The sequence below is a fragment of the Amaranthus tricolor genome, chromosome 3, assembly GCF_026212465.1.
Source record: "Amaranthus tricolor cultivar Red isolate AtriRed21 chromosome 3, ASM2621246v1, whole genome shotgun sequence".
Lineage (NCBI taxonomy): Eukaryota > Viridiplantae > Streptophyta > Magnoliopsida > Caryophyllales > Amaranthaceae > Amaranthus > Amaranthus tricolor.
The window spans coordinates 28,715,077-28,734,362 of NC_080049.1; the positions used below are offsets into that span (position 1 = coordinate 28,715,077).

Below are 19,286 nucleotides of genomic sequence, written 5' to 3' on the forward strand. Positions count from 1 at the left end.
AGAATGAAAATAAAAAATAAATTAGTGTGAGAAATGTGATTTGGTTTCGGGTAAAATAAGTTTTCTTTAAATAAGATATCAAATTTAATTTTCACTTAATTTTCTTGCGTGTTTCTTTAGAAATGTGATTTGGTATAAGGATTGGTAAAAAAGGGTGTTGCTATTTTTCGCCACCCCCCTCCAAAATTACTTAATTGCCCCTGGATTTAAAAGAATTACAAAAATGCCATTGGAGTTAAAAAATAATTAATAAATGTAAATCACGCTTAATAAATGTAAATCACGCTTAATAACACTATTAAGAATTTAATGAGGATGATTTGTCTATATATATCGAACTCTGAGATGCGTTTGAAATACGAATTGAAACACGGTACTATCTCACTAAAAACTGGTACTATCTCTCTAAAAAGTGTTAAAGAAGTTGTAAGGCGTAGTTGGTTGAATATGGCTAACGAAAGCGACTATGAGTCGGATGCGGTACGTAAAATTGCCGTTCGAAGAAAAAAAAAAAAAAAAAAACAAGTCGCACAAATCTGGGCGACTGAACCATGGTCAAGTCGCACAAATCTGGGCGACTGAACCATGGTCCAGTCGCACAAAACTGGGCGACTGAACCATGGTTCAGTCGCCCAGTTTTGTGCGACTGGACCATGGTTCAGTCGCCCAGATCTGTGCGACTGCTATTTTTTTTTTTTTTTTTTTTTAAATTTACGTATTAATGTATTTTTAAATTATTATTATAATTATTGTTAGTATTATTATTGTTGTTGTCATTATTTTAATTTTTATTGTTGATATTTTTATTTTTTAAATTTTTTAATATTTTAATTTACGTAATTTATTTATTTATTATTGTTATAATAATTATTATTATTGTTGTATTTGTTGTTATTATTATTATTATTATTGTTATTATTATTATTGTTATAACTATTATTTATTTATTTATTTATTATTGTTATAATTATTTATTTATTTATTATTGTTATAACTATTATTATTATTGTTATTATTTTTCTTGTCATTATTTATTTATTTTAAATGTTTTTAAATTTTTTTTGTTAACGTAATGTTTTTATTATTATTAAAATTATTATTGTTATTGTCATTATTAATTTGATTTATCGTTATCTATTTATTTATTAATATTATTATTATTATAAATATTATTATTATTATTATTATTATTATTATTATTATTGTTGTTGTTGTTGTTGTTATTATTAATCCAAATATTATTATTGTAGTCATTAATGTACTTAATTTATATCATTTCAAATGTGCAGGAGTTTGAAAATTTTGGAGACAACGTAGACTACTCCGTTCGCTTTGTTACGGATAGGGAATTTATCTCCATAGATGAGTTACATAGTTGGGCCGATGCGATAGCAATTACAATCGGTTTTCTATTTACACGTGCTTCTTATAAAAAGAAAGAAGGACGTTCCAGAGTTAGTTGTTATTTAAGATGTCACCGCTATGGTAAACTTAGGGGTGATGTAGATAATGTAGATAATGCTGCCCGACCTGGTTATAAAAAGAAAGAGCCTTGGCTGGTCTCATAGGAGCTGGAGGAATAGACTGCACGAACCCAATCTGTCGCAATGCCCGCTCCGGCAAATACACCTCCACAACATCAAAGCAGGTGATACCCCCGATGACTGTGGTGCGTGGGTGCTCATTCAGCAACGCAGCAGCTCCACAATTGTAGGGAGTCCATTCAACCTGCTTACAGGCCAAGTTAAAAAACAAATTTCCTACAGATAAAAAACAACAGCTAGGGATCAGTCGCGTATCTGTCGGCCCCCCGGGCTGGGGTGATGTCACTAACCAGTCTGTGTTAGTGGACTGTGAGGGCCTGCCCCGTGGCGGCTCATTATCGACAAAACTTCCTCCTGCACGCTCAGATGCGGCGGAAGAACTAGGGCCGCCACGAGCAAATCTGCCTTCGGGGCCACGAACTATAGTCCAGTCCAATGGGGCAGGCTCAGGACCTTGGAACTGAACATCATCAGCATCATTATCATCATCACTATAAACCCCCCAACTACTCTGGAGGCTATCAGCCTGGTCATCAAAATGAGTACGCACTTGGTTCAGCGTACTCGACCTTTGGGCCTCACTGTGTCTGGCCGCCTCTTCCTGCCTAGCCCTCCTAGCAGAACCCGTGACCCCTCTCTCATGCGGGTCCCCTCTGAGTAAGGTAGGCCTAGAACTATTACGTCTCAACAATTGCCTAAAAAAACCCTTTCCTTTTCCTTGATTACCAGCCATTTTCTACAATTTTTTACGGTTTCATTCAATATTATAAATAATAATATTTCTAAATACATAATAATCATAAATAAAATATGGAAAAAAATAACAAAAAAAAAACAAAAAATTATTAACATTTAATTAAAAAAATATATACAAAACATAAACATATATTTAATAATAAATAAAAATAACAATAACAATAATAATAATAAAATTAATAATAACAACATTAACATATATTTAATAATACAAAATTAACAATCACAATAATAATAATAATATTAATAATAATAACATTAACATATATTTAATATTAACAAAAATAACAATACAATAATAATAATAATTAAATTAATAATAATAAAATTAATAAAATACATACGGAAAAAATAAAAAAAAAAAAAAAAAAATTATAGGAGTCGCCCAGATCTGGGCGACTCCTATAATTTTTTTTTTTTTTTCGTGATTAAATTTAATTACAAATAACTTAATTTATTAATAAAAATTAGGTTTTTTTTTAAAATTTCAAACTTTAAATATATTTTTCCTAAATATAAGGAAAAAATAAAAAAAAAAAAAATTTTATATATACAAAACATAAACATATATTTAATAATAAATAAAAATAACAATAACAATAATAATAATAAAATTAATAATAACAACATTAACATATATTTAATAATACAAAATTAACAATCACAATAATAATAATAATATTAATAATAATTACATTAACATATATTTAATATTAACAAAAATAACAATACAATAATAATAATAATTAAATTAATAATAATAAAATTAATAAAATACATACGGAAAAAATAAAAATAAAAAAAAAAAATTATAGGAGTCGCCCAGATCTGGGCGGCTCGACCCCGGTTCAGTCGCCTAAAATTAGGCGACTGAACCGGGGTCCAGTCGCCCAGATCTGGGCGACTCCTATAATTTTTTTTTTTTTTTTTTCGTGATTAAATTTAATTACAAATAACTTACCTCGATTGATAAATTCCGGATTGAACTTAATTTTTGCTCCCAAATTTTGCTTTTGTATGTTGGTTTTTAGTTGTAGTGAGAGTATTTTTAGTGTGATTGTGGTTTATATAGAAAATTTTAGCTTTAATGGCATAATTGTAAATTTTTCAAAAACCAAGGGCAATATGGTAATTTACTAGGAGGGGTGGCGAAAAAATGAAAAGGGTGGCGAATTATAAGGATTGGTAAAAAAAACTCCAAATAGTTCAGCATCTCCACGTACAAAACAAAATTGCCAAAATCATTTCCAAAAAAAAAATAAAAAATTGCCGATTTGTCCACAACACCAACTCACCAACAGCTCACCACATAAACACATTCGTCCCTCCAAAAAATACCCAAAAAATCCAAAATTTTCATAATTCAAATCAATTTTGTTTTCCTCCCATTAATTTCGCTTCCAAATTGATTCATAATATTAATTATAAATACTAAAATAATGAAAATGACGATGAAATCTAAACCTCCAATTCTTCCTGTTACGAATCACCAACCAAAATCATATCTTGGTTCCACCATGTTTGTTCCAAGAAATAGTTATGAATTACCCACTTCCCATCTTCTGATTTCTCCTATTGAAAACGATCACATTTTGGAAAGAAAATCCCTTCTTTCAAGGGCTTTTAGCTTCACCGGAAAACCCACCAAACCCACCCAACAACAGCGAAGACGTCGCAGTGTCAGTGATGATAATCTACTCTCTGTTGCCAATGGTGGGGAAGAGGATTCGTCACTTGCTACCAGTGTTGAGCATGCTGCAGCCGAGACTTATATGATCACCCGGCTCAGTTTTAAACTTCTTGGTTATTTAGGGTACTTTTGATTTTCCCTTGATTTTTTTTGTTCTTTTCTGTTTTTTAATAACGATGATTTGATTGATAGTGTAATGGGGTTGTTCGTTTTAGAGAGATAATGGGTGAATTTTATCTATGATTACATGAGTGATTTAGATTTTGATTAATCATTCTTTTAACTGAAATTTTGATGACTGAAGAGTATTTGGTGTTTTATGACCATATTTTGACATGTATGTCATGCTTAAACTGTTCAATTGAAGCCCAAAAACTCACATTTTAGAAAAGTAATGATCTCACTTTGGGATGTATACATTTGTGTTGAAGTCCAACTAGGTATATATTTTAGTGAATGGGCATCCTAGTTGCTCATCCATCTTATTTTGGTCACTTGTTCTCAAGTTTATGTAAGATACGGTACAAGATGAACAAGTTGTGTATTGTGTAAACAAGTGTCTATATTAAAGTGCTCGCCGCTTGAAAGCAAAGTGTATTGAAGTGCATGTTGTTTGTTGACGATATTGTTTTGAGAGAGGAGACTGCAAAAGGGTAAATGCTATTTAGAACAATGGAGACAAAAGTTTTGTTATGAGAGTTTGAATTAAGTCGGAGTAAGACCAAGTACGTGAAGTGTCACTTTTGAATTTAGTATAAATGAAATGAATAGAAACACTATAAATTTGGAAGACAAAGAAATCATTCAAGTGAATGCTTCAAATAACTTGGGCGTATGTTTTAGAGTAAAGGATATCCGAACAAGGTGTAACGCATAGAATTAAGTGTGAGTGACAAAAATAAAGAGCGACTACTTAGATATTATGTGATTGAGGTAGTTTTATACCACGACTATTCGATCGACGCAAGTCACTACTTAGGATGTTAAACTTTTAGAAAGGACATCATATCAAGATGAGACTAGCAGAAATGTGTATGCTTCGATGGACGAGATATGAGTTGTGACATACTTTGAGGATAAACTACAAAACAAAGATATAAGTATTCAGGTGTTGCAAATATTGAAAAAAAAATAAAAGAGGAATGTTGAAGTTGCTTTGGATATGTGCAAATACGGGGTATTAGTGAACCGACAAGGAAGATAGAAATTTGAAACTCAGTGGACTTAGAAAAAGGGAGAGAAAGAGGAGGGCAAAAGTGAAAAACAATACGTAGAATTTAGATTTACAATGGTGAAAAATAAAATGTGTTGTGAATTAGAACTCATATGGATGACCACTGAAACTAATCTTTTATTAATATAGCTAATCCAATCTTTTAGAATTGAGGCTTTGCCATTGTTGTTATTCTTACTCTTGAAATACTTGAGCTTGATTAACCCTTTCTTGGATAGTGAGGAGGGATAGATTATGTTGATATCTTGGGATCCAAACTAAGGCAAACTTTTAGCAAATTACTCTCTTTGAAGTTTTTCTAAATACCTCGTTTTTTGTTGGAATAAATCATGTACTATAGTGAAAAGACCAAGTAGAGAAGCAAGGTTGTTATAAGTTGGTGACATTTAACGTAAGACATCTTCACATCTTATGCCTTGAAGGTGTAGTGTAAAAATATAGTTTGTTCATGGTCATTCAACCTATATATCAGTTGCGGTAGCCCAAAAACCTTGATAATATGGGTGTTCTAGGCTCTCCTAGTACAACCCAAAACATAAAAATCCTTATGGAATATTCTTAGAGTGTCTTAGTCTCCATCAAAACATTCTAGATGAACCCACAGGTTTCTAGAGGGTTTTAGCCTCCTGCCTCCCTTAGAACCCTCTAGACCTATAGTGCACTAAAATGCTCCCCTTTTGAGAAGTCTCGAACTTTTTGGAAAATTCTGGACTTTTGAAGGTTCGTCGTCCTTGTGTGTGGTATGCCCAAGATTATCCTTACCAAACTTCGTGGTTAATAGAGCACGTTTTCCTAAAATGCTACATAATTACAGTTTTGTTATATGCGTGTCCACTAGGGTTAGGAGCCAAATATCACTTAAGCCTCTTGATAGCACACGCAGCACCAGCCACCAGGTACCCTAATAGGCACCATGTTATGCTGCGTCTCACTCCATGTTTGGTTGCTTAGGAGACGATCCGTGAAATTATGCTATGTTTCAATTTTAAAAAGATAGGGAATTTCTCTTTAATATGGATAGCTTAAAACATAGGAGACAGGTTGGGGTTTGTAGGAACTGATGTGCCAAAAAATCTTTTAACTTTGTTTACTGGTGTTGCATTCTTTTGGAATCTGCAAAGGTAGCATCTGATGCTAACCTCTTTAGTTTGTGGAGATACAAGCCTTTTTAGAGCCCAAGCATGAGAGACTTAGGCCTGGCTTCAATGTTTATAAATGCTTTGAAAAAGCTTAAAATAAAGTCAAAACATAAAAAAGGGTCCATCTTTGGCTATCAGGTGGGGCTTCGATGGTACATTGTACAACTTAGCTTCAGTTTCTGTCTGATCCGTTGTCATCTATAATACTTTGCCATTAGGCTTACAATCAGGGGTTAGCTTCCTGTATCTCAAGCACAGTATTCTACAATGAAGCAGAGTTGCATTGCTGTTTTTGCTTTTGTTCTTGGCAAGTAATTGCACGTATAATTTTGTGATAGTCAAAGAACATTAGAGGTGACTGATAAGATTTTTAATTTAACCTAAATATGTGATTCATAATAGTCTTTTCAGGTATTCCATGTCTTATTTTTACTTTATCCAGGGTAGGCTACAGATGGATCATAAGATTTTTCGCTCTTGGTTGTTATGCCATTTTACTTATGCCTGGTTTTGTTCAAGGTTTGTCTTTAAAAGCTCAAGTTTTTTCCATTTCTTCAAATATGTTGTCTTCCTAAATCCTAACTCTGGTTTTCATCCTTGTACAGTTGGATATAATTACTTCTTTTCTAGTCGTATCCGCAGAGGTATAATCTATGGTGAGCAACCTAGAAATAGGTAGGTTTATTGTTATTTATAATTGTTCTGGTTGGTAGTCTTTTTATTTTGGTCCTAGAACGTTGAACTGAAGCTAATACTGGGTAATTGGCAGCCTTGATCTGTACTTACCCAAGAATAACGATGGGCTAAAGCCAGTTATTGCATTTGTAACGGGTGGAGCCTGGATAATTGGGTGAGTCGTCAAAAATCTTTTTGAATCCCTGCTTTTACCGACGCGATTTATATTCTTAATGGATTTATATGTTTATTCCTACGATAAATACTTTCTGTCGTAGAACCTAGTAGTTCTAAATGGCATATACATCTTTTACTTGGTTTGGAAGTCCAAATAGAGGTCCAAATAAAAACATTGTTAATCGAGTATAGACTCTAGTGGTGCTCACATTATCATTTTTTTAAAATCCCAGATTTTTTGAAGTTCTTCTTATTGCTGTTGATGCAGTTACAAAGCATGGGGTTCTCTCCTCGGTCAACATTTATCTGATAGAGACATTATGGTTGCGTGTATAGATTACAGGCAAGTAATTTCTATTTTCAACTTACATGTATTGTGACTAACCTCAGATTGTTGTTGCTTGTAATGCATTTATGGGACCTGCCACATTTTATTGGTGTATCTTCATGTAAATCGGATTCCATTTAGTCCCTTTTCCCCATTTTTCTTTTTAGGGCATGCTTGGGTTGAGTGTAAATATTTAAGGGGTAAAAGAAAGTCAAAGTAAGAAAACAAAGTTGATAAATGAGAAATTAGTGAAATTTGATTATTGTAGAAGTGGAAGAATGGTTGCTGAGTAATGAAAAATGAAGGGAACTCTCAATTTTATGGGGTAAATATTTATCTTAAGGGAGGGTGGGGAAATGTATTACCTCCATAATTGGAGAAATCGTCTTCTTTTTTCTTCATTATTTTTATTTCATTCTCATTTTACCTTCTTCACAACTATCTTAACTACTTCAAATGCATCTCTATTTGCTTTCAAATCATTAGTTTGACTTTATTTCCCCCTTAAATATTTACGTCCAATCCAAGCATGTCCTTAAGTTCATTGATGTAAACATCATCTTTAAGATGGGAATTATCGGATACCAAAAAGAATAGCCAAAAGCTAAAAAATTGACATGCAGTCTTGCTGTGATATTTGGCGGTCATCTCCGGCAGGATCTGTCTAGCTTACTTATAGTTGAATATCAGAATAATATATTTTTTGTAAATATATACATCCAGAAATTTTCCTCAAGGCACAATGAGAGATATGGTTGAAGACGCTTCACGTGGAATTGCATTTATCTGCAATAATATTGAAGAATATGGAGGTGATCCTCGCAGGTATTAAAATCGACTCATCTCATTATGTTAGCAAAATGCCATTCGTGGTTGTGGTGATTGATATTCTCCTATTTATATCGTAGAATATATTTGATGGGGCAGTCAGCTGGTGCACACATCTCTGCTTGTACTCTTGTTGAACAAGCTGTCAAAGAGGCTGGTGGTGAGGGAGAATGTGTTTCTTGGAGCATCTCACAGATTAAAGCTTATTTTGGATTATCAGGAGGGTATGTGTTTGCTTGCACCTTATCGCATGCTGTCAAATGTCATTTAACGTTTTGCGAGTCCTAGTGATGGTGAATTGTTATGCTCACGCAACCTCTGTTTGATTTTTAAACCCTTTTCTAAGTAGTCTAAATCATGTATAAAGTCAGATGGTGTGCTTCGATTACTACATGCCACCACTTGGGTCTTGTTTATGTTGCTCACATGATTTACTACACACACTGCTGCTCCAATTAACATTAATTAACATTGCTAAAACTAGGGGCCATGTGTGCATGTGTTACATGCCAAAAGAAACTCCTACCGACAACATCAATCATCTTGAGAACCCTTCAGGAAACACCACAAATTGAGACCAATATGAAGTGATACTAAGCAAAACAGAATTGATGAATTGCACCTCGGCAGCATGTCTTAAGCTTCTGCTTAATCCTCCTAGTGATTCTGTTAATCAACACTACCCCATCTTTTAACACTCAGGAGGTAGCTCAACTGGTTGAGCTCTTGGATTATAATATTATACCCTAGAGGTCACGTGTTCGATTCCCCTTAGGGCTACTGGAGGTTTTCTTGGTCGTTAACTTCAGGGACCCTGGGAATTGTTGGTGCGCACAAGCTAATCCAGATACCCAGGTCATAAAAAAAACACTATCCCATCATTGATATTTGTTTGTGTAGGGAGATTGGCCACCTACATATCTAAAAAAAGACTACCTTTTGTGAACCTAGCTCTATCACACATCATCATAATCGATTTATATCTGATGATTCCAGCAGAATAAATGGCATTCTTGGAATCATAAACTCCATCTAGAGGTATCAGCAAAAATTTTATTCAAGACTTTGCAAGAACAGAGCCACTGATATTTTGTCCCCTTTACTAAAATCCAAGAGATCATCAGATGATTGACAATCAAGCTTCTGCACATAGGATGAATTCTAATCAAAGCTAAATTAATAAGTCCATGCCTGTTACAAAAAGAAAAGGAGACATTACAAAAGAAGAGATGTTGGATCACCTTGTCTTAAGCTTCGGTTAGCTTAAAAATCAGAAGGAGTGCCATTCACAAACAGAATTATCAATTACCTCTTTATATCCTCCCAACTTAAAAACTAATAATGTTCTTGTCTTTTAAGACACTCACAATATTATCAATTACCTCTTTATATCCTCCCAACTTTTTAATTCCCAATCATAACATGTTTATATTTAAAAACAAAAAGTTAGAATTTCAATTTGTTTTTATATAATTTTGCTAGTGTATCGAACTGTCGATCATTCAACTATAATTATTTTGCTAGTGTATTGAATGGATGATCCCCCCTTAGTCTAAATTTTAGCTTTGGGTGCAAACTTGTCCTCTTGTTTTTTTTTTTGGATTACATGAATTCACTTTGATTAATATTTTTAATATCAAACTCAATGTCAGGTATAATTTATTAAATCTAGTCGATCATTTCCACAATAGGGGATTATACCGTTCCATATTTCTGAGGTATGCTCCCTTTTTATCCTACATTTCGATTGATTTTGTTACTATACTTACATGAAGCTTACGCAATCTCTGCTTTAGTATCATGGGTGGGGAGCAATCGTTGCGGCATTACTCGCCTGAAATTGTGGTGCAGGATCCAAATGCTAGAAATGCAGTGTCTTTACTACCCCCGATGATTCTTTTCCATGGTACTGCTGATTATTCCATTCCATCTAATGATAGGTATCTCTCTCTCTGTCCCCCCTTTGTTTTTGACATAGAGGAGGCTTATGTGTTCTTTCCGTTTATTTGTTACGTCACTTGAATATTGTTGTGCTACAGTTAGAAATTTCTGTTGAATGCCGGATAAAGAAAGGAAAAAGACAAATAAATTCGTAAGCCATATGTTTTCTTGTAGGCTAATGGTTTCATACACCTTAAAGCCTTAATTTAGGGGATGGCAGTGAAGTTTGTGTGCCGTATGGGGTTAGAAATAGTTTCCGTTGTTGATTCCATTAGCACTGATGAGTGTATTTTTCTGATTTATTTGTTCTCCTAAAATAAATTGAATGGAATTTGTACGTTTTTCCCTTGTCTTTGTTGCTTTCTGGCCTAATAAGCTCGATCAACTCGTCTTTTATCAGCGTACAATTTGCTGAAACACTAAAAGGACTTGGCGTAGAAGCTCAATCAATATTATATGAAGGCAAAACTCATACTGACGTTTTTCTTCAGGTAAATTCAACAATTAATCATTTCGTTGAATCTTTTGAATATCAGCAAATTTTTTTGTGATAGTTGCCTATGAGTGCTCATCATATCTTACCCGGCCCATATTTGCTTAAGCCCAACCCGGATCGTATTTGGCCCATTGAACACCCATAAATTATAAGCCTGTAAGACGAGTCCTTAGCGTACGAAGTTAATTGGTTTCATGTTTAAAGCATGTTTTTACATAATGATTCTAATAAGTTCACTTGTTGATTAGGATCCAATGAGGGGTGGTAATGATCCGATGTTTGAAGATTTAGTTGCTATAATTCATGCGGATGATGAAGAAGAACAAGCCAAGGATGCTATGGCTCCTCAAAGGAAACGTATGGTGCCCGAAATCTTGCTGAAATTGGCTCGTGCTGTTAGTCCCTTCTAAATACCGTTCATTTCCAACGAAACGAGATGATATCATTGTTTTTGCTATTATAAAACAGCAACGTTCTATTTGTAAATACACATGCATTATACATATCTGAAATTCAATTAGATCCCAATTTTCTATACTGGATCTCACCAGTCCCTGATGTAATTTCAAACATTTTTCTTTGATTTATGGAAAGCTTCCACTTCTGATTCGTGACACTCATGTATTGAAGAAGATTCAACTAAAAATGACCTTTTTCGTGTTCTTTTTACCCTTTCTGCCTTGTTTGGATGCAGTTGACTTTCCAGCAGTAGATCTCAAAATTGATCAACGCTTTGGCGACTCTCATACTGAACTGGAAAGTTTCTTCTAACTTCTGTGCTTGATCCAATATTATCCGGTGATGTAAGCTTCCCAACATAGAGACTTATCTTTGATATTCATCCAACTAGTCATTGATCCAAAGGACGTTTGGTCATCGGCATTTTTCTCCATAGAGGGTGAATTTCGCTGTTGCTGGAGCCACTGCTCTTGATCCAAGATGTTACGGAAGAATGACTGATAGAGTGTTCAGATGCTGGTTCAAAATCTACAGTCTCGATTTGGCTCTACTAAACAAGGTACGATACAAACATTTGTAGTCATTGACTCATCGTCATTTTTTTTCGGTACCTCAGATTCAGAAACATAATTGTGCTTGGGACTTGTTCATTGCTCAAGTGTAGTACCTCTTTGGAGATGAGGCCCCAAAGGAAATAACTCACATGCAATGCCCATTCATGCTCCAAGGGAGCAAGTTCAGTAACAAATATTCCGTCTAGAGCTGACGTCATTTGTTGACATCGCCTAATGACATCATCAGTACAAACTTCTAAAAATACTTCGCAAAATCCGTTGTGCTATTGTCACATCAATAACGTCGCCTTTTTTGACTTATGCATCGAGGGGCTTTCTAGGAGGCGCGATTGGGTTGTCATTCATGCTTTTGGTTGAAGTTTACACACGAGTGTTCATTATGTTCTACTTTAGGGGCATACACTAATATTTCCTCTGTTTCTAATTACTTGCAATAAAACTACTAAAACACTATTCCTTATTTGTTGTTTATTTAAACGAAAACCAAATTCAAGTGGGACTTAAGCTTGTATAAAAATTGTAAAAATCATAATCTCTTAAATATAATAATTTTTTATAAAAAAGTAACACCTTTTTATGTACTATGCAAATCTTTTTTGTTTTATAAGAATGGGTTGCTACAAGTAAACCACTAAATAAAAAAAGTACTACAAAGAGAGAGATTAATGACATTATAATAGACAACTGCTTAAGAAAAGTCATCTGTAAATCACTAAACAAGCTGAACTAGAACTGAGCTATTAAATCGAGAAAATTTAAAATTTGTAGGCTAAAAAAAATTAATTAAATAAACTAAGAATCAAACTATTTCCAAAAATAAGCGTGAAAATCCCAAACTTATGGTTTGGAGCTGTTCGCAGTTAGTAACTACGAACAGCTATAAAAGACAAAATAGCTGTTCGCAGTTAGTAACTGCGAACAACTATTTTGTCTGTTTTGACCTATTCGCAGTTAGTAACTGCGAACAGCCCCTAAACCTCAAGTTTGAGAATTTCACGCTTATTTTTGGAATAAGTTTAAAATCTAGATTATTTTATTAATTTTTTTTATTTTTTTCTTATGTATTTCAAATTTTCTTAAATCGACAAGATGACATCCAGTACATCTAAATTCAAGAAAAATTCAAGAAAACTTTACAAATGCTGTAACATTAATGGACCTTGGCCCACACTAAGCTCTTTCAAGGTTCCCATTCCTTTCTACTCACTTATATAAAAGCCAACATCATGCTAGCTAGTTTACAACTCACAAGTCACAACTAAATATCGTTACTTCTCTTCCCCCTTTATATAATCTCTCTTTCACTTGCATGTGACTTCTCTATCCATCTTATTTCCCTATTATCTTAACTATATATTTGCTATTTGTAATTTTAACCAAAACAAGGCCTTAGAAATGATGCCTATAGACCATGATCCAACGTCTAATACTACAAGTCCATCTTTCAATATGAACCCTCAAGATTTCCCTCCTAGTCCTCATATTGATTTGCCATTGGCCTCGGCACGAGCTGTTAGTCCTTGTTTGGAAGAGGTCCAAAGATTCTGTCAAGACTCAAGTAGTCCTCCTCGGTTCTCTACTTTGCATGGATCCCTACGACCTATCATACTCAAGGTATTTTGTTGCCAAAAACGTATCTATTTCATTTTATTTGTTATACTTTGACTAAAATTATAATGTTGCAGTTCCAAGATGTTATTTACAACATTCAATTGCCTCCAACGACAGAGTCTACAACTAGTCCAAGTCCAACGACCAGGGTGATCCTAAACGGTGTAACAGGAATTGTACGCCCTGGGGAGCTCCTAGGAATGCTAGGTCCGTCAGGAAGTGGCAAGACTACCCTTTTGACCGCCATTGGAGGCCGACTCCAGGGTAAATTATCCGGTGGTTCAATAACTTATAATGGCCATGCATTTTCCAAATCTATCAAGCGCAAAATTGGATTTGTTACCCAAGATGATGTACTGTATCCGCACTTAACAGTATTAGAAACCTTAACTTTTACCGCCCTCTTAAGATTACATAAAAACCTAACTCGAAAAGACAAAATTGATCAAGTGGATATGGTTATTTCTGAGTTGGGTCTAACAAGGTGTCGAAACACCATGATCGGTGGTCCCCTCTTTCGAGGGGTGTCAGGCGGAGAAAGGAAAAGGGTTAGTATAGGACAAGAGATGTTAGTGAACCCAAGTTTGTTATTATTGGATGAACCCACATCAGGCTTGGATTCAACCACAGCTCATCGAATGATGGCCACGCTCAAAGCTCTAGCTCGTGGAGGACGAACTATGGTAACCACTATTCATCAACCTTCGAGTAGACTATACCAAATGTTCGACAAGGTGGTCGTGTTATCTGAAGGCTACCCAATTTATTGCGGTCGAGCAAGCCATGTGATAGATTATTTTTGCTCCATCGGGTTACCCCCCGGTTGCAATTTCATTAATCCAGCTGATTTTCTACTTGATCTTACTAATGGTACGTACATGCACTTAATTACTTAACTCCTTTATATATTCTTGTAATCATCTTTATTAATTCTTTTCCGAATATAATGTCTTTTCATTATATTTTTAGGACAATTATGATGGTAATTAATCAATAATAACATCAATAAAAAGACTCATGTGTTTTGCATACCCAACATTATAACTTTAGTCGCAAGTTAAAGGTATGTTGGTACTGATACCCGTGAAATTGCATTAGTTGTCACATACACGTGAAATAATAGTCAGCACACATTTTTATTTTAAAATTTTTTTCTCAAAAATTACCCCTATTCACAACAGATGGATAATATAAATAAAATAATTTAGGATAATAAAAGGTTATGTGTTCGAATTTCAAAGTAGAATATTCAGCGGTAAATATAAATAGAATTTATGATAGCTCTCATGTGAAGGGGTGTATTAAAGTATATAACAAATTATAATGCCTCAATCATCAGCGTAAAATTTTATTGAGTTGATTTCTTAACAAGTTAGTTTTTAATATCATATTAAAGGAAAAACGCACATAAAATTGTAAATTGAAATTTAATACTCTATCAAAGACATATTTGAACCAAGTGAATAAAAATATTAAGGGGTTTAGCAACGCTTAGAAATGAAATCAAGAAAAGAAAAATTCACACGTACGTGCTGATGAATGATGATATTCCATATGCTATTTTATCTTTAAGTGAAGTGTAAAATATTCATTTTGTCCCTAAAAAATTGTTATTAGCGTCTTTTTAGTCCGTTCATTTTCCTTTGCTATATTATTATTTTAATGAAAATATTTTTAACATTTTATTTTATTTCATTTATATATTTCAACTCTCTTATATAATTATAATTTTAAAATTTTTGTGTCATATACAACTCTAACAATTCGTTGGAAATAGAGAAAATATTCATCCACTATTAAATTTTCTTTCATTTTTGCTTTCATATTTGAGAATTTTGAGAATTATGTCTTACGTGGTTTTATTCGTGAATCGTGAAAATAATATACAAGAAAGAAATAATTTTGGATCACCAATTATAAGATGCATTTGTCCATCATAAAGGCACAACTTTCTACTCAACGCTCGTATTTTTTCCAATTTTAGTAAAGGTACAAGATACCCCTCCTAATAATTATAATCTTTTCTCTAATTATTTGCATTATGTCAACTTTTAATAATAAAATTCTGATTTAATAATTTATCTTTTGTTAAAGTTGTGTCAAACTAAAAGATTATGAGACTAAAATAATTTGCATGATTATATAATTAATTTCAAACTAATATTACTTTAAATTCAATGGCTGTTTGAAGAATCTTTCTCTATTGGTTCGAACTTTATTATCAAATCAAATAACTTATTCTATTGTCTAAAATTTCATATTTCATATAAAAAACAACAAGTTGAATAAGCTATAAAGCAATTACATTAAGAAAAAAAATATAGAAATAAAATTAAACTCTAATTTTTAAATAATTCAAGATCATGCAGTAAATAATCATAATCAAGGTACTAACTCGTACTATACATATCAAAATTTTGATTTATCATCAATTTAAATCAACCATTTATTTATTTATCAAGCCACCCATTTTAATAATTAAATTAAGAAAAAACAACTAATAAATTACCAAAACAAAGGTTATATAAAGGTTTAAACCCCTAATTTCTCATTTATCATAGTAAATTCCTTACCACTAGGTATTCAAAAAAATTGAGAGAAAGTTATATATAACTATTATTTGTTTTAAACTATTTGATTTTTTGGGTTTTAGTATGTATTCAGTTGACCCACTTAATTCTAAAATCACTCGTGGTTTTAATTAAAATTGTTCTAAGAATTGAATTTTGTCTTACTTGGATAATAATTACAACGTATCAGAAAATGTCATAAACTTGATTTTCATTTAACTCTCATCTTCTCTCAGCCTACTATGTAAATTTAAAAAAGACTAATTTTATAACATACTCTGATTTTACAACATTTTTCAATTTAATTTTTATTATAATATGATCTAATGTATGTTCAGGAATTTACTCGGACACAAGGCATGAAGATCAAGATGTTGAACACTATACAAAGTTGGAGCATCAAGATAATAATAGTCCAAGTTGTATCAAGCAATTTCTCATAACTTCCTATATGAACAACCTCTATCCTATCTTAAAGGCTGAAACTCACCACACATTCGGAGATCAAAATCATTCAACTCTTAATCCATCATCAGGTATTTTACTATTTGTAAAGTATAATTCAAGTCTAATATATTGTTAAAAATTATATTTAAATTTATCTATATTTTTATATTGAATATTCTAATCGTAATCAATAAAATGAAATGAAAAAAGGATTAACTATCTCAACGAACCAACTCAATCAAAAACTTAAGCTGATGCTTGAGTCCTTAGGATATGGTATATATTTTAACACGCCCCCTCATACGAGAGTCCATTAGGCTAGAATTGTGAATGCGTATAGGAGTTAATTATTACACTTTTAATGAGGGTGATTGAGATTCGGACCTGTAATCTTTTGTCACTTTGGCTCTATACCATGTAAAGAAATCAACTCAACCAAAAGTTTAAGCTGATGGTTGAAGCCCTAGGATATGTTATATACTCTAACAAACTAGGAAGTATCATGTGTAAGAAATATACTTCACATGTGATGAAGATCGCCATCACTAAAATATTGGGTTGTAGAGTTGTACATAATGTTTAGTGAATAATTCTCTTATTACCATATGATTTTAGGAAATAATAAACTTCATCAAGTATACCTGTGAATCAACACTCATTATTTATGAATTTATGGGCCCAAGCCCATAGATGTATCCACATGAGTGAATCCACAGGATGATTATATTGACGAATTGTCACAACCTAATATTAACGTCATACTTATCATACTTAATTTCTTAAGCAAATTATAGGTAGTGAAGAAAATGAATGGAGCACATCATGGTGGGAACAATTCAAAATATTGTTACAAAGAGGGTTGAAAGAGAGAAGACATGAATCATATTCTGGTCTAAGAATCTTCCAAGTGTTATCCGTTGCCATCATTTCTGGTCTTTTGTGGTGGCACTCCGATGTTACTCATATTCAAGATCAGGTCAATTTCCTTTTTTTCTTAAATTCTAATATTCAAATTATTTTTAAAAAATAATTAAAAGCATGGATCATTATATTGTACTATTAATTCTCCTTAAATCACACACTTTCTTAAATAATTAAATTTCCTTGTTAGAACTTTGGAAGTATGTTTTTTGACTTTGACTTTTGGCTTTTTATTGGTTGTATGATTAAAAAAAAGTATTTAGTTAAATAATCGAACACTCTCTTAATAAAAAGTGTTTGGCTAATTATAGGATTTCACAAATTCTTACTTGAGACTATCTTTACAAAAGACGTCTTAAGTTTGGACTAGCCTAATTTTTAAATTTAAAAAAAAAACAACTAAATTTTCTAAAAAATGCTTTTTAACTTCTATTTTTAGTTTTCCTTTTTCTCTTTCATGACAAAACTATTCATCTTTCTCTCTCAAACTTAAGAGAGAGCCTGATTGGGTTTGAGTATTTTTGCACTTTTTTTTTCTAAAAAACAATCAATAGCTAATAATAATTAATTTTTATCAAATATCTCTATAACAACAGTTAACAAATTAATCAATACTTCTAGTTTATCATTCCGTTTAATAGTTTCACCCAACGGTCATTTGTTAAATAAAATTTACAGAATTACAATTCAACAATTCTTACTAATGCTTACTTTTAAAATTCTCATAAACATTTCATTTTGGCAGTCAACAATTATTGTCAAACAGAACTTACAAAATTACATGTCAACAATTCTTACTAGCTAATTCTTATTTATAATAAAATTCTCATAAATTTTCCATTTGGGCAGATAGGGTTACTCTTCTTTTTCTCCATATTTTGGGGGTTTTTCCCTTTATTCAATGCCATATTTGCCTTCCCACAAGAAAGACAAATGCTAATAAGGGAACGAGCCTCAGGCATGTACAATCTATCAGCATACTATATGGCAAGAATAGTAGGTGACTTGCCTATGGAACTTGTACTCCCAACCATTTTTATAAGCATTACATATTATATGAGTGGGCTCAAGCCTTCACCGATAACATTTATCCTTACCCTTACAATCATCCTGTATAACGTGCTCGTTTCCCAAGGGCTCGGGCTAGCCCTAGGTGCGATACTAATGGACGTAAAGCAAGCAACAACATTAGCCTCGGTCATAATGCTCGTACTTTTGCTAGCAGGAGGGTATTACATTCAACATATACCACATTTTATTGCTTGGTTGAAGTATGTTTCCTTTAGTCATTATTGTTATAAGCTTCTTGTTGGAGTTCAATATAAAGGATATGAAGTTTATGAATGCGGGTTGGAGATTAGGTGTAAGGTGCTTGATTATCCTACAATTAAGCATCTTGGTGTTCATAATTTAGGGTTTGATGTTCTTGCCCTTACTATTATGTTGGTGGGTTTTAGAATTTTGGCTTATTATGCTCTAAAGATGAACCAATTGTAACAAGTGTACTATCTTTTTATAAATTTACCAAGATCTACAAGCATATTATTATATACTCATATGTTTCATTAAATTTGCTAAATAATGTAAATTAAAGTAACAGTTTTTTAGATGTGTAGCAAATTAAAATGGATGGGAAGAGTATATAATTCATAGGATTATATAAATTAAAGTAACAAACTTTTAGATGTTGTGTAGTATATGTTCCATTGTTTGTTTGCTTGTGTTTAATCTAATTTTTTAGGGTCTACATATTCAGTTATATTTTTTTTGGATCTCTTCAAAGAATCTACTATCTTTATTATTTTCAATTGAAAAATCAAAGTTGTGGGCAATAACGGTATTATGATTTGAATCGCACTTGTTATTCGTTACGTAACAGAAGTAACATTGACTTT

At 32.7% G+C, this 19,286-nt stretch overlaps 2 protein-coding genes across 2 annotated transcripts; both read left to right on the forward strand.

Annotated features, from left to right (window-relative positions):
• The first annotated feature begins 3,578 nt into the window (after positions 1–3,578).
• Positions 3,579–11,420, forward strand: LOC130807430 (isoprenylcysteine alpha-carbonyl methylesterase ICME-like). The gene is made up of 11 exons (XM_057672636.1): positions 3,579–4,113; positions 6,806–6,882; positions 6,969–7,038; positions 7,133–7,213; positions 7,484–7,558; positions 8,267–8,368; positions 8,452–8,595; positions 10,024–10,089; positions 10,168–10,311; positions 10,713–10,803; positions 11,057–11,420. The coding sequence occupies exons 1-11, from the start codon at positions 3,740–3,742 to the stop codon at positions 11,216–11,218; spliced, it is 1,386 nt and encodes a 461-aa protein (XP_057528619.1). The 5' UTR covers positions 3,579–3,739; the 3' UTR covers positions 11,219–11,420.
• A 1,662-nt stretch (positions 11,421–13,082) lies between these two features.
• LOC130807431 (ABC transporter G family member 21) lies at positions 13,083–18,996 on the forward strand. Its single transcript, XM_057672637.1, has 5 exons — positions 13,083–13,456; positions 13,528–14,323; positions 16,362–16,559; positions 17,265–17,446; positions 18,241–18,996. The coding sequence occupies exons 1-5, from the start codon at positions 13,238–13,240 to the stop codon at positions 18,886–18,888; spliced, it is 2,043 nt and encodes a 680-aa protein (XP_057528620.1). The 5' UTR covers positions 13,083–13,237; the 3' UTR covers positions 18,889–18,996.
• The last annotated feature ends 290 nt before the right edge of the window (positions 18,997–19,286 follow it).